This window comes from Mauremys reevesii, linkage group 13, assembly GCF_016161935.1.
Source record: "Mauremys reevesii isolate NIE-2019 linkage group 13, ASM1616193v1, whole genome shotgun sequence".
NCBI lineage: Eukaryota > Metazoa > Chordata > Testudines > Geoemydidae > Mauremys > Mauremys reevesii.
The window spans coordinates 32,123,703-32,137,751 of NC_052635.1; the positions used below are offsets into that span (position 1 = coordinate 32,123,703).

The 14,049-nt window shown below is 43.8% G+C and overlaps 1 protein-coding gene across 8 annotated transcripts in view; it reads right to left on the reverse strand.

The window, feature by feature from the left end:
- SULF2 (sulfatase 2) overlaps positions 1-14,049 on the reverse strand; it is a 241,725-nt gene that overhangs the window by 25,496 nt on the left and 202,180 nt on the right. For all 8 annotated transcript variants that reach the window (XM_039498878.1, XM_039498875.1, XM_039498881.1 and 5 more), the window contains 2 exons: positions 13,764-13,893; positions 2,003-2,210 (listed from right to left, as the gene is read on the reverse strand). In XM_039498878.1, coding sequence (XP_039354812.1) covers positions 2,003-2,210; positions 13,764-13,893 — 338 coding nt within the window. The remainder of the gene's footprint in view (positions 1-2,002; positions 2,211-13,763; positions 13,894-14,049) is intronic.

Below are 14,049 nucleotides of genomic sequence, written 5' to 3' on the forward strand. Positions count from 1 at the left end.
GGAAAAGCACCTGATCTGTGCCAAAGAAACTAGAAATGGAGTCACCCCGTTTGGATTCAATCTCTGGTACTGTTGGTTGAGTGTGAGGAAAATACATTAGAAGTAAGCAGCCTCTGGAACAAAGAGGGTATGCACCCTTATTAAAAATAAATTACTGCAGTAACTGTTCCAACCACTGCAGTAACTATTGTAACCTGGAACCATTCGTACCATTGCTGTAGAATATTGTGGTATTTAACGGACACTTTAAGCATTTGTAAACTATTGGTTTAGTATGTAACATGTCCCCCCACTTTAGTGGCTGGTCCACAGAAGAGGATAAAAGCCTACTACTGCTAACAGAGTTACTCCTTTAGTTCAAATGGTAAAGGCCCAGGCTTTTAAAGCTGAAGGTCCCCCATTCATTCTCTGTTGGTAACCCATGGCAGACCTAGAAGAGAGTGAGGGGTCATTATCCATACTTTTTCTCTGAAAAAGTTTATATAGTAAAGAAACCATATGATATAGCATCATGGATGCCATTTGAAAATGTATAGTCCCTGAGGGCACAGCTGCTTTGATGTTCAATGGATTAGCTGATTTTTTTGTTTTGTTTTCTTTTCTATTTTTTGTTTTTTAAACTACTTTACTTTTCAAAAAAAATTATAAAAATCAACAAACTGGTTGCAGTGCAAATCTCCACTGGGACACATGTCCTCATCACTAAAAGCACAAACAATTAGAACTAATTAGCAGTGCCTGCAGAGAGATCAAAAGGGGACAGGACCTGGAGGTGCTCTCTTCAGAGTAGGGTCAGGAGGCCTGACTGCAGGAAAGCACAAAGCAGTTCTCCCTGCTGGTTCTCAGGCACATGAGCGTCGAGTGCCTTTTTTGGCTGGTGCATAAATAAAGAATTTTATTCCCAGAGGTGTGAGGACAGTGCCTTCACTAGTATTACAATTCTTTTTTTAAAATGGATTAAAACCTGATTTTTTCCCCCTCAGCACCAGCTCAGGCATCAAAAGGAGACACAATGGTCGGTGTATCACTGACACAGTCATTCTGAGGGTACGCCTACATTGCCAAAAACCACCCACGGCTCTAAGTCTCAGAGCTCAGGTCAACCGAGTCAGGCTCACGTAGCTTGCACTATGGGGCTACAAACAGCAGTGTAGACATTCCAGCTCGGGTCAAAGCCTGGGCTTTGATACCCACCCTCCTCACCAGGTTTCATAGCCCCGGCTCCAACCTGAGCAGGAACGTCTATGCTGCTATTTTCAGTCCCATAGTACATGCCCTGTGAGCTGCTGACCCAGGCTCTGAGACTTACTGCTGCCGTTTTTTTGGGAAGTGTAAATGTACCTTGAGCGGCTAGAGGCAATGGGCCTGAAACATCACGGACTTACACCTCATATAGGCTTTGCACCTGAGCAAATAGGTTCAAACCCTGCCAAATCCAAACGATTGTGATTTACACTCCATTTGTATGGGTGTAAGTGACTAAACAAGGTGAAGACAGTGGGGAATCAGACCCATTAGGCTTCCCTCATGCCACAATAAGCATCCAGGAAGCTGATAGCCATAACCACATCCCTAAGAGAAGCATCTGGATGTACATAAAATACATAGTCCACCCCAGCAGGATGATCAAACAAATTCACAGTCATTAAATGCTGAGGGGCAATTCCTGGTCCCACTGAAGACACCATTTTGTCCTGCTTTGGATGACAAAGCATTCTACTCCCAAAGAATCCTTGTGTTCCACAGGTTGAGGACATTTTAAAAATTGGGTGTCTAAAGTTAAACACCTAAATCTGTATTTGTACATCTGAATCAGTGGCCTGATTTTCAGTGACAGCTGCAGGCACTCAGCACCTCTGAAAATCAGATCACTTATTTGGGTGCCTACATACGGATCCAGGTACTCTAACATCAGGCACTCAAGCTTGAGAATGCTGCTATGAGCGAAGAGCAAGCCTTTTTTCTATGACACAGTTGCAGAAGAGACAGCGCGGTCGCTTACGTTTCTTGGAGAAGAGTTTCGTTCTCTGTCCAATAGGGCTCAGCTTGTATTCATTTTCCTCACAGTTGCAGTCTTCGCTTTTCCTGCTGTAATACTTGGGCATGAGATTGGAGAGCCCCTTGCTGCTGCTCGCGGCTGCCAGGTGAGCCATTCCTTTGCACTTGTGCAGCTTGAGCTTCCCACTGGCATCTTCTATACACTGCCATTTCTGCAAGTTACATTTGGTTGTTAGAACAGTGCCACCATGCCACAGAGAGGATACAAAGAGACAGACAGAGCTGGTCATTAGCAAAAACTATCTTTCAATACTGTGGTCACTGAGGGTTTTACCAAAAGTATAAAGCTCCATATAAGTGGGACTGCAAAAGGTTGGGTCAGTAGCAACATATGAACAAATGCAAATGCACAACAACATGTCTGCAACACAGGTTTATCAGACTCACCACACGCTAAAAACAGCCCAGGATACATGGCCACTTCATTAAATTATCTACACTCAAAATACACTGGTTGTTGCAACCTTCCCATTTTCAACCCATATATTCTTTATTCTGTTTTTGCATTTGATTTTGCTTGTAGGTAAGCTTTTGGGTGAGTAGAATGAAGGGAGTTGCCATATTTTCTATGCACTTTATTTAGCTTGAGGACAGTTGGCTTATTACCGTAATGTAACAAAACAATCACAGTTATATATCAAAGATTTAGAAGGCTTTTAACTGGCCAGTTGCCTTCCATACAATTGTCCTTTATACCTGGAATGCACAGTCTACCAGGTCTGGCAGAGGGACTCCCTAATTTCTAGTCTGAAGCCTGTTTCCTTGCAGACTTTAAACAAAACATCCCACAACAGGAGACCAGTCACAGAAAAGAGAGAATGAATCTTGGGACCATGGCAATGGAAGAGTGAAGTTTAGCCCCAACTTCAAAAAGGCTGGCAAGTTATTTCCTTTAATGCTCTCCCTCCCTACCAATCCCAGCATTCTCCAGCCTGACAGAATACCACTTCATCAGTCCAGGAGGGCAACCTTGTGTGTAATCATAGCCCCACCCCACACAATACAAGGAGCGAAGCAACTTCTTTGAGACCTCCACCTCCCTTCCCACAGTCTATGCACCTGTGGGTATGTCTACACTGCAAAGAAAAACCTGAGGCACCATATCTCAGAGCCTAGGCCAATTGACTTGGGCTCGCAGAGCTAAAAATATCAGTGTAGATGTTCCTGCTTGGGCTGCAGCCTGGACTCCAAGATCTATGGATTCAAAGCCCAAGCAGGAACATTTACACTGCTATTTTTAGTTCCGCAGCCCAAGCCTCGAGTCCATGTCAACTGAAATAGGACACCGAGGGTTTTTCTTTGCAGTGTAGGCACACCCTGACCAAGCGTGTATCTCAGTAGCTTTTTAAGGAATACTCCTCTCAGACGTCTGGCACTGGGGGAAGATCAGGAAAACGTGTTCAACGCACCTTTCAGGCTTGATCTACCTCCCACTGAAGTCAATGGAGCTGGGCTGGACAACCATAAAGTGAAAGTCATAATTTCCACCCAAGATGGATACAATCTCATGCCATCCAAACTCTATTTAAGCCCTTGTGCATTTTCAAATTGTAAAAATTGACCTGTAGAGCCTTTTGGTACTACTGAATTAGGTATCAAGGGGAAAAAATACAACAAACTTTTAAAAAGCGAAAGAAAAGGGCTCATTTTTAAAACATGGAAGTGTGTCTGTTACTGTCCCAAATCTACTGTCACCGGGAAACCCCCGTTCATCTTGTAGTTTGTCTTGAGAAAAATTCCACTTTTTCTCTGTTACAGGCTCTCTAGATCTGAGCCTCCAGGCCTCACTGAAACTTCGGGACATTTTCAAAAGCAAACAACAACAAAAAACAAAACAAAAAACAACCCACACACCAGCAGCAGCTCTCAAGTGAAAGAATATTCTACAACCAGCTTGCCGCTCTATGAGGAAGAATAACTCAGTTCCCACAGAGAGATGCTTCTGGGGCTTGGGAAAAAAGCTTTCATTTTCCTTTAAAATTTATGCACTATTTGCACAACAGCGAAGCAGAAAACAGCAACCCAGTGCTTGTATTGCAGAGGGAGCTTAGAGATCTTGCACAGTCCTGGCCAACCAGGGCTTGTTTCTCCACATTCAATGTGTGCTTTCATTTTTTTTCAAAAGTTCAAGAGTTTGTTGCATGCCTGGTGACTGGGAACTAGGAACTCCTGAGTTGTAATTATGGCCTGGACACAGATACCTTTTGTGGATTTGGGCAAGTTGTGCGTGTCCTAGGCCCAGTCTTACTCAGATTTACATACCTGCTTAGCATTAAGCACATGCGGAATCCCATGGGACTCCTCAGATTTGTAAAGTTGGGTCCTTAGTTTCCTCCTCTGTAAAAGTGGGATAAATTTACCTCCCAGGGTGTGTGAGGAAAAAACTCTGAAGATTAAATTGCCAGGTATTTTAAAAATTACTTAATGTGATAAAATGTCACTACCTGAGTTTAAATTAAGAAATCAGTTTGCTAAATACCAGCTCTTACACTGAAGAAAGCTATACTTTTGAATCATTTTGATTCATCTGAACCTTGTTTTGGAAAATATACAGACCAGCTACATTTCCTGCTTAGTAGAACTCAGCTATAGAAAAATGATGTATCAGTAAAGAGAACCTTTTCCACAGACTCAGCAATGAGGAAGTTAACATGCCAAGATGGTATCTACTGTATATAAGTGCCTCAATGTGTGCCCCAATACAATTTATTCTCTTCTTCCTTCATCTCTCATCAAGAAAGCAAGAAACCCCCAACTTTCTCCTTCCATGTGAACTGGGAGAATTACTTTAATTTGGTACATTTAAAAATCTTCACAGAGAAGTTTTGAGCTGATGTGAAAGTCACTGGAAGACTTTGTTACAAAAGCACGTTTGTAATCAACAGGCCTATTTGCCGAATAAGTGCATGAAGATACTGCTCAAAACTCTTTAGAAACAGACACTGGACAATTGCACCAAAGAGAGAAGTTCGAACAAACCACAAATGCTCAGAAATAATTTGCCTCTCTTTGTTCCCTTCTGAACAGAGATGTGTGGGTGTGTACTCAGTGGCATGCTCCCCATGGATCCTGCAATGCACGCTCAGCCTGCTTCTAAGCATTGACACCCGTTTTGTCAAGCAATAATAGCACCTGCCATCATTCCTGTCTGCTGCAGAGCACATTCACACTGAGGGAAATGAGTACAACTGTCTCTATTTGATTGGAGGGTAATTTAAACAATTAAAACTACCCAGACAAAGAGTGGTAGGTGCCCTAACGATTAATTAGGCTCACAGTCACAAATGATGACCACCTAGCAATAAAATATAATCATTAACAAATTCAGCTAGCCTATAAATGCAAGCGGCAAAACATCCCCTTTTACCACTCCCTCTTCTTTGTCTTCACTAGGAAAAATCCAGTATGTTCTTAACTCATATTACCTAACTCATGGTATTAACATCTTAAAAATCTTAGTGAAGATAGGGCATTTTGTAGTTTTAATAAAAATTAGGTCATTGTGAACAGTCTATCCCAGGGGTTCTCAAACTGGGGGTCGGGACCCCTCAAGGGGTCATGAGGCTATTACATGGGGGGTCATGAGCTGTCAGCCTCCACCCCAAACCCCGCTTTGTCTCCAGCATTTATAATGGTGTTAACTATATAAAAAAGTGTTTTTAATGTATAAGGGGGGGGTCGCACTCAGAGGCTTGCTGTGTGAAAGGGGTCACCAGTACAAAAGTATGAGAACCCCTGGACTATCCCAACCTGCTGTGCGGGAGCCTAGGGTTTACAATGACCCGATAAGTGTTAAAACTGCAAACTGATCTGTCTTCACTAGGATTTTAAATTCACGTTACTTACTATGAGTTAGTTGACCTGAGGCCAGTGAGGATGCACTCCCACAGAACACACATTCAAATAAGAGTCTTTTGCAGTGTGGCCTGAAAGCCATCACGTTAACAACTCTTCATACTTCTCATTTCATATTGCTCTAGTAGAGGAATTCCTATTGTCCACATTGGGACATTTTGGGCAACGGTGCCCACTGCCACCTATTTAGCTAGGCATACTCTAGTCCTCCCAGCCCCTCCCACTACATGTATTAATCACAATCTTCATGATTTGGAGAAGCTGAGCCCATAGTTGAATGGGCAATTTCAGTGTGATGGAAAAGTGATACTAGAATATCACTCCACAAAGGCCCAAAGTATCTCCTACACGTAGAAACAGTTGGGCACTAAAACACAAATCTAGCAGCTGATATATAAGGAACAGATACTTTTCTTTTACACATGCAGACAATAATATCTTGGACTTCTTCAGTGAAGCTATCCACTTGTAACATGCACGTAACCCCCTAGTGGCAGATGCATGCTATATTTTGTACTCATATCAAGAAGTCTTAATTTCCATCCCATTCCCTACCACCATCAAGTGGTTTTGCATTATTGTGCTTCAGAGCTTTCCTGCCACTAGAGCAATTACAGATGTTAATTCAAAGTCATTACTTGGGGCTCCAATCAGAAATAAATAGCTACGACCTTCCTCTCAGTAGGTTTTTTCATGCAGTTCGCTTATTTTCTCAGTGCATCTCTTTTTCAAGACTCTCCCTGAAGCCCATGGATTTCAGGACTAAGCCTCAAGTCAGCATTGTGTCTCTCAGGGGTTTCTTCTTTTGCTGAAGGAAGGGATAACATCCCAGCAGGCAGTAAAGTGAAAGGCGCAACTCCAGCTCTGATCAGTTAGATAGCCACAGGCCTTCCTCCCTGGTGGGTTGGACTAATCAGGATAATATGGCAAAATCCTCTGGCTAGGCAGGCATGAGTCACCCAGTCCACCCTCCTGGGCAGGACTGATTTAATGATTCCTAAATCATGCACAACCCATGCAGCTCTAGTTTTCACCTGAATATCTCCAGCGTAAGTAATTGGACAGCCTCTACTGGCAGGTTGTTCTATTGCCCAAGTGCTACCAAGTTTCCCCTAATACTTAACATGAATTTTCCCTGCTCTCTCTCATATCCATTACCTCTTATTCTGTCCTTGCTGATTGAAAATAATTGGTCTGTCTTGTGTACATCATCTATTTAGATACCTGTAGACAATTATCTCTTCCCTCAGCCATTTGTTCTCCAGACTGAACATGTCCAGTTCCTTAACCTTTCCTCACAGGTCTTATTTTCCAAATCTTTTATCTTTGTTGTTGTTATTGTTGCTCTCCTGTGCACTCCCACCAATTTCTCTATCAGCAAAGGATTAATCGAGTTTCCTTTCCTCCAAATCATCAATATTGAAATAATACTTCCTGCTCTTCATTCTGTTTGGATTCTATTCTTACACTGGTTGATGACTTGTGAAACTCCTGACCAATAAGAAATACAGTAACTCCTCACTTAACATTGTAGTTATGTCTCTGAAAAAATGCGACTTTATGCAAAACAATGTTAAGTGAATCCAATTTCCACATACGAATTAATGTAAATAAGAGGGGTTAGGTTTCAGGGATTTTTTTTTCAACCAGACAAAAGACATTATAAACATATACAGTATAAGTTTTAAACACTTTTAAACAAACCGTTTAATATTGTACACAGCAATGAATGATTGTGAAGCTTGGTTGAGGTAGTGGAGTCAGAGGGTGGGATATTTCCAGGGAATGCCTTGCTGCTAAATGATGAACTAGCACTTGGCTGAGCCCTCAAGGGTTAATACGCTGTTGTTAATGTAGCCTCACACTCTACAAGGCAGCATGGACTGAGGCAGGAGGGAGGAAACACAATAGATACAGGGCAGTTGCTGCAAACACTTCCCTGCAAAAACTGAACATGATGATGAGCCCACGCTATCCAGCTGGAGTGCACCACTCCCTCCTCCTGACAGCACATGCACGGCTGCACAGGTGCTGACTTTCCAGGTGCTAGGGAGTGCGTGCATATGAGAGAGAGAGAGAGAGAGAGAGACAGAGAGAGAGAGACGTGAATTGCCCCTTTAAGTATGCTGACCCCACTTCAAGTATGTTGCCCTTTTAAGCAGATCAGCCAGTTCAGACAGGAAGCAATAACTTCTAGCAAGCTCTCTCCTTTTTGTCCCTGAGCCCTGTCCCCCTCCTCTGGTTTGTGGAGAGGGCATATGGAGCAGGGGGACATCCTGATATCAGCACCCCTCTCCCCCCTCCCCTCCCCCAGCAAGCAGGAAGCTCCCGGGAGCAGCTCCAAGGCAGAGGGCCGGTCAGGAGCAGCACAGCAGTGGGGGGAGGGACACCTGAACTGCTGCTGGGCAGCTGCTGAGCCACATACCTTACAGGGAATTTAGGGGAGCTGATGGGGGAGGGGCTGTTGCCCCCCCCCCCCCCCGGTTCTACTCCCCACAAGGAGGGGCTGCTCTGCCAGAGAATCCTGCAAACAGTGGAGAAAGCAGGCAGCTGCCAAACAACGTTAGAAGGGAGCATTGCACAACTTTAAACGAGCTTGTTCCCTAATAGATCAGCAACGTAACAATGAAACCATGTTAACCAGGACAACCTTAAGTGAGGAGTTACTGTAGCTAGATCATGCCTGAAAACAACATTTAGGAAATCTCTGTGATTTTAAAGGGACTGGAAACAATCAGCAATGCCTCATTATTTTTAATATGTGAACAAGTTATTTCTTGTTTTAATCACATATTAAGGGACAAATCCTGTGAGGCACTGAGCACCCATAACTTATAATGAATCTCAGAAACTCTTCAGAGGAGATTACTCTACTGCTAAAATGCTCTTGTTTCTGGCTGGCTTGATAGCTCAGTTGGTTGCATATGCTACACTGCTACAGATGCTAGATTCCTGGGTAACTTCCAGGATTCATCTCTGCTAGCCAGAACAGAGCCAGAGCATCACAAAGGCAGACAGAGCGATGCCTTACTGTGTATTCATTCCAGTTTTTGAAGGAGAATGCTGCGCATGGTGGTCCAGTTCCCAAGTGCAGCCAAGATGTGCCCTTCCCAGGCTGCAGGACCCAGGGGACAGAGGGAAAAGGGAGGTCTAAGCCACTTTTCTACTTCCCTAATCCTGGGGCCAGTCGGGGTAGTTCAGCCTCCAACATAATAATTATGCTGACAGGAATAAAACCCTAGGGAGTGCTCTGCCAGCCATGGATCACCTTGCTACAGCATGTCCTGGTCACAACCACTCCTGTCTCTGGCCTGCCACGGACCATGTTCTACTCCCAAGAAGCAAGTGGCATAGAGCCACCTTTATGCCACCTGAGTATTTCCTTACCTTAGGCAGCGGTTCTCAAACTGGGGCCCAGGGCTGAAGCCGAAGCCCGGGGCCAAGCTGAAGCCCAAGCCCCACTGCCTGGGGCTGAAGCCCTTGGGCTCAGACTTCAGTCCCCACTCCTGGGATTGTGTAGTAATTTGTTGTTGTTAGAAGGGGGTCACGGTGCAAAGAAGTTTGAGAACCTCTGCAATAGGGGAATATAAAGCACCCCTTGCATAGCACAAAATAGCCAGAGGGAGGGCTGAGCAACTAGCCTTCCACATGCAGAACTGTTCTGTGGGAGGGAACTAGAGATGGACTCTAAAATCTCCTGGAGAAAACAGCTGTGCAAAAGGAAGCCTTTTAACCCCACACAAAGACATTTTGAGCCATAACAAGCAGCACAACAAAGAAAGAGCAGGGTATGAAGAAGAAATACTGCAAACTCAGACATCTGTTTTTCTTAGCAAATGGTTAAACACAATTATCTCACATCACATTATTTAAAAAGGAAATGTGCTATTTTTTAAAGGCATGGACTAGATTCACTCTAGTGATCTTCTAGCTTAGTGGCTGAAGCATGCTAAGCAAATGTGTGTAATTACTTAAATGGAGTTCTTTGTGCAACTGTTATGATGATACTGAGGAGTTGCTGGGATTACTCCACAGAGCAATGGTGATATCATAATTGGCTTCCACAAAAGCACATTAATGCAGGCCGGTAGATAAAAGTGGGTCAGCTTCCATTTACCAAGTCAGTATAGAATGTGAGGCCGAATTGCAACAAAGAGAAAGAAATTGTGTGCAAGCCATTAGGTGTTAGGATAAATGTTTTTTATTTCATGTGGGAAAGAAGAGCTCATCCCCCCCCTTTAGATCTCTGAATATGAATTCTGAACTGTTCTTTCATCTGGGGATACAGTTGTTCTTTGTTGGATGTAACTAATGCAACACTAGCTGCAAAAGAAAACCTGGAAAGCTGCTACACACATTCCCATAGCACTCTGTGGGTATTTGCATTCACTAGTGTCAACCCAAACCCCCCACAAGAGGGGGTTGGTATCAGGGGTTTTAACAGTACAAATGGTCTCAGTGCCCTCTTATTAACCTGATTACAGTCCAAGGGGAATTTTGTAACAGGGAGAAATGACTTAACAGTTTAGGGTTGCAGGGACTGGAGGAAGGTTCTATTTGTAGTGATGGTAGCTGTGTATACAAAGGAGAATTATAAGCTCTCCGCTTTGCATTCAACACTCTGCTTACCTCTCCTCCATCCAGGACTCCATCCTCTTCCTCTCTTACTCCTCCTGCCTGGTCCTGATGATCTGCTTGTGCTTCTCTTCTAGCTTTTCTTTTGTCTCCTTCTCCTACTTCAGACTTTCTACCACCTTTTCTACTATCCTCTGTGCTTGGAACATCTTTCTTAGTAACAGCCTGGTCCAAAACTCAGTGAAAGACTTCCAATGACTTCAGTGGGCTTTGATCAAGGCCCTAATCCTGACCAAGCTACATCCCTCCATCTTTAAAATAGTATCTGAAAAAATCCACCTATTCTATGAAGCACTCTGGGCTACTATGAGCTGCTTAGTATTAAATGCCCTCAACCTCTCATTGGGAATCCACCTTACAGCACCAGGACCGTGGGCTTGTCTACATGAGCATTTAGTTCACAGCAAGCTGGGGTGTGAATCTATCCGGCTCTAGCCTGGTGTGGACTAACAGTCCATGTGGACCCTGCTGCCACACACTAACAGTTCATTAGTTTGCTTTGATCTAGTCCCAAATCAAAGACAACGAGATCAAAGCAAACTAAATGAACTGTTAATGCATGGCAGCAGGATCCACATGGACAGTTCGTCTGCAGCAAACTAGTGCTGGGTAGATGGACATCCCAGCTTGCTGCAAACTGTTTGTGTAGAAGAGTCCTGTGTTGGTACTGTAACTACTGCACCTACACTTTAAACTTCTCAGGATTGGGATTTGTTATGCATTTGACACATTTTACTTATTGTGTAGGGCTGTCTACATCAACAGCACCAAACAAATAATAATATGCCCCCTTCAAGGTCTGTCTTGCTTCATTCTGAAGTCATTTAGATGCACCCATATTTAGGGACAAATTCTGCCCATAGACAACACATTCATCTCCCACTGCACTTTCTGTCTAGACAGAGAACTAGGGCATGTTCTTTACAGCAAGGGCTGAATGGATTGAGATTCCCTGGGGAAAGCATCCCAGAATCTAACTGACTTGACTGTTAGGCAATTTTTCCTGATGTCCAACTTAAAAATTTCTCTTTTGCTCAATATCATCCCATCACTTCAAATTACATCTTACTGAAATGCAGAAACAATTATTTCCCTTTCTGACTACACGGACATGGCAAACCCATGTCCCAGTGTCATACCTCTCCTCTGCAATTTACCAAGAATTCTGGGCAGAGAGCTGACCCCTTTTCTCACTTTTGCTTGATGTCAAAGGTATTTTACTATTCACAGAAATGTAAGTGTGTGCACATGCATGTGTGTTACAGTACAGAGATTGACCTCCACCAAGGACAGTGACATGCAGTAATTTCAGGGGGAAAAGCCTGCATGCGGTTATGTAACCTCTTACAAGGAGACAGTTCCAGTGTCTACCTGAACTTATGTGAAAAATCTTGACCCCTCAATGCCTACTACAAAGTTCCAAGCCACAGGGAAGAGAACAGCACAAGAAAGAAGTTGAAACAGCCCTCGCAGGATACGTAGTGATGGGAACAGAATAGCTACGTTTCCCCAGAAACTTTGTAACAGAAATAGCTAATGTTCCCTCTGACTTAAGGGCCTGACAACTTCAAATACCCACTATTTGTTCCTATTCATGTGGAGTGCCAGCTCAAAAGAAATGATAGTAATAATCAGCTACATCAAAGTTCATACCTGTGAGACTTTGGTACTTTGGACTTTGAAAAAGAGAGGAATATGATCACTCATGCAGTTAGACCTAAAAAGGAAGCCACAGGAGGAAAAGGAAGCCTGGAAAACCAGCTCTGGGAAAGGTTCTTCCTGAACGTGTCTGATCATCTAAGTCAGATCCAAACAGCTGAGAAACTATGAGTCAATTCCCAGGTGCACTGAGCACAAGATTGGTGCAGCTGGCAGTAGGGGAGGAGGTGGCTAAAAGTGGCTTTACACTACATTTTACTGCCCTTCCTGATCCTAGTACTGCCCCTTGGTGCAAGTTAAAGCATCCACAGGGCTGATGTAACATGTACCAACTCATACTGGCCCCCTAGTGGCTATTACTCTGGTGAAACTTATTAGAATCACTGTGCCCTGGCCCTGGCCCTGGCCCCTTCTGGCTTCTACACCAGGAAGGAATGGTGTAGAACCAGCTATATCAGCTTTTCACCAGCTGAAGTTCCCCCCACACACTGCAGGAATCCTATTTAGGACAGGCTTGCGGTACCTTTGCACCACTCTGGGGGCACAAAGCAACCTTATATGGGGCTGAGGATATGCCTCTGTTCCTAGTGGTGTACTATAATCACTTGCTGAGCTTCTCCTATGTAATTTGGGTCTGTGCTGTGAACATTTTCATATTTGCATAGAAGAGTTACGTAACAGTCATAGAAACCACAGGCACAATTGAACAATCAGACAGCTAAGCGTTCATATTCACAAACAGGGCAGGTCTTCACTACCCGCCAGATTGGCGGGTAGTGATCAATCTATCAGGGGTCGATTTATTGTGTCTAGTGTAGACGCGATAAATCGATCCCTGATCGCACTCCCCATCGACTCCGGAATTCCAGCTCACGAGAGGTGGAAGCAGAGTCGATGGGGGAGTGGCAGATGTCGACTCACCGCCCTCCTCATGGCCAGGTAAGTCGACCTAAGATACACCGACTTCAGCTACACTATTCGCGTAGCTGAAGTTGCTTATCTTAGGTTGCCCCCGCACCCCGCTAGTTTAGGCCTGGGCACAGTTAACACATGCAGTCGTGGTAATTGTGTATGCAAGCTATGGTTTTCATGGTATATTTGTGTTAGTGATAGGGGCACACGAAGCCCAGATTAGGCTTTTTTATGTTAGTATATTTAAATTCAAATTAAAAAATATTTTATATATATATATGAGATCATAGCAAAGGGAGCTATGCACATTTGGAATAATTTTTCCTGTGGCGCTCAATGTGAATTCTCAACACTAATGTATCCTGAACTTCATTCCATTTGGGGAACAGAACGTTAAAATAATCTAGGCCATTCTTTTACAGTAGCTGGGAATCGATACATAGGCACTTTAATCAGCATTTTCTTGACTGCCAGTCAATCTCATAAATGCTGTAATATAGTTCTGAGCAAAGGCCACAAAAATGAGTCACTTGATTTATAAGTCGGCATTGAGAATGAGGTGAAGGACGTTATCACAGTTTGCAAGTGGTGTTAAACTTAGCTCTTGATATAGCTCCTTGCATTGTGTGCTAAATATGTCTCACCTGCCCAAGCTGTTCGCAGGCGGTTTGATACTCGGCTCGCTGGCAGAGGTCTTTCACACGCTGGTATTTGGGCAGGAAGTTTTCTTCCTGAGCATCCACCTTCTCATTCTCTCTCTTATGCAGTAATTTACTGGAGGGGAAGAAACAGTGTATTTCATTAAGACTCACTCAAAATACTACACAGGGTCTGGTCTGCCAGAGTGTCTCAGACCATCCCTGTTGGTGTCCTGCCTCTCCCAATGGCCAAAATCTAATGCTCCAGAAGAAACTGAATCCACTCCACTTC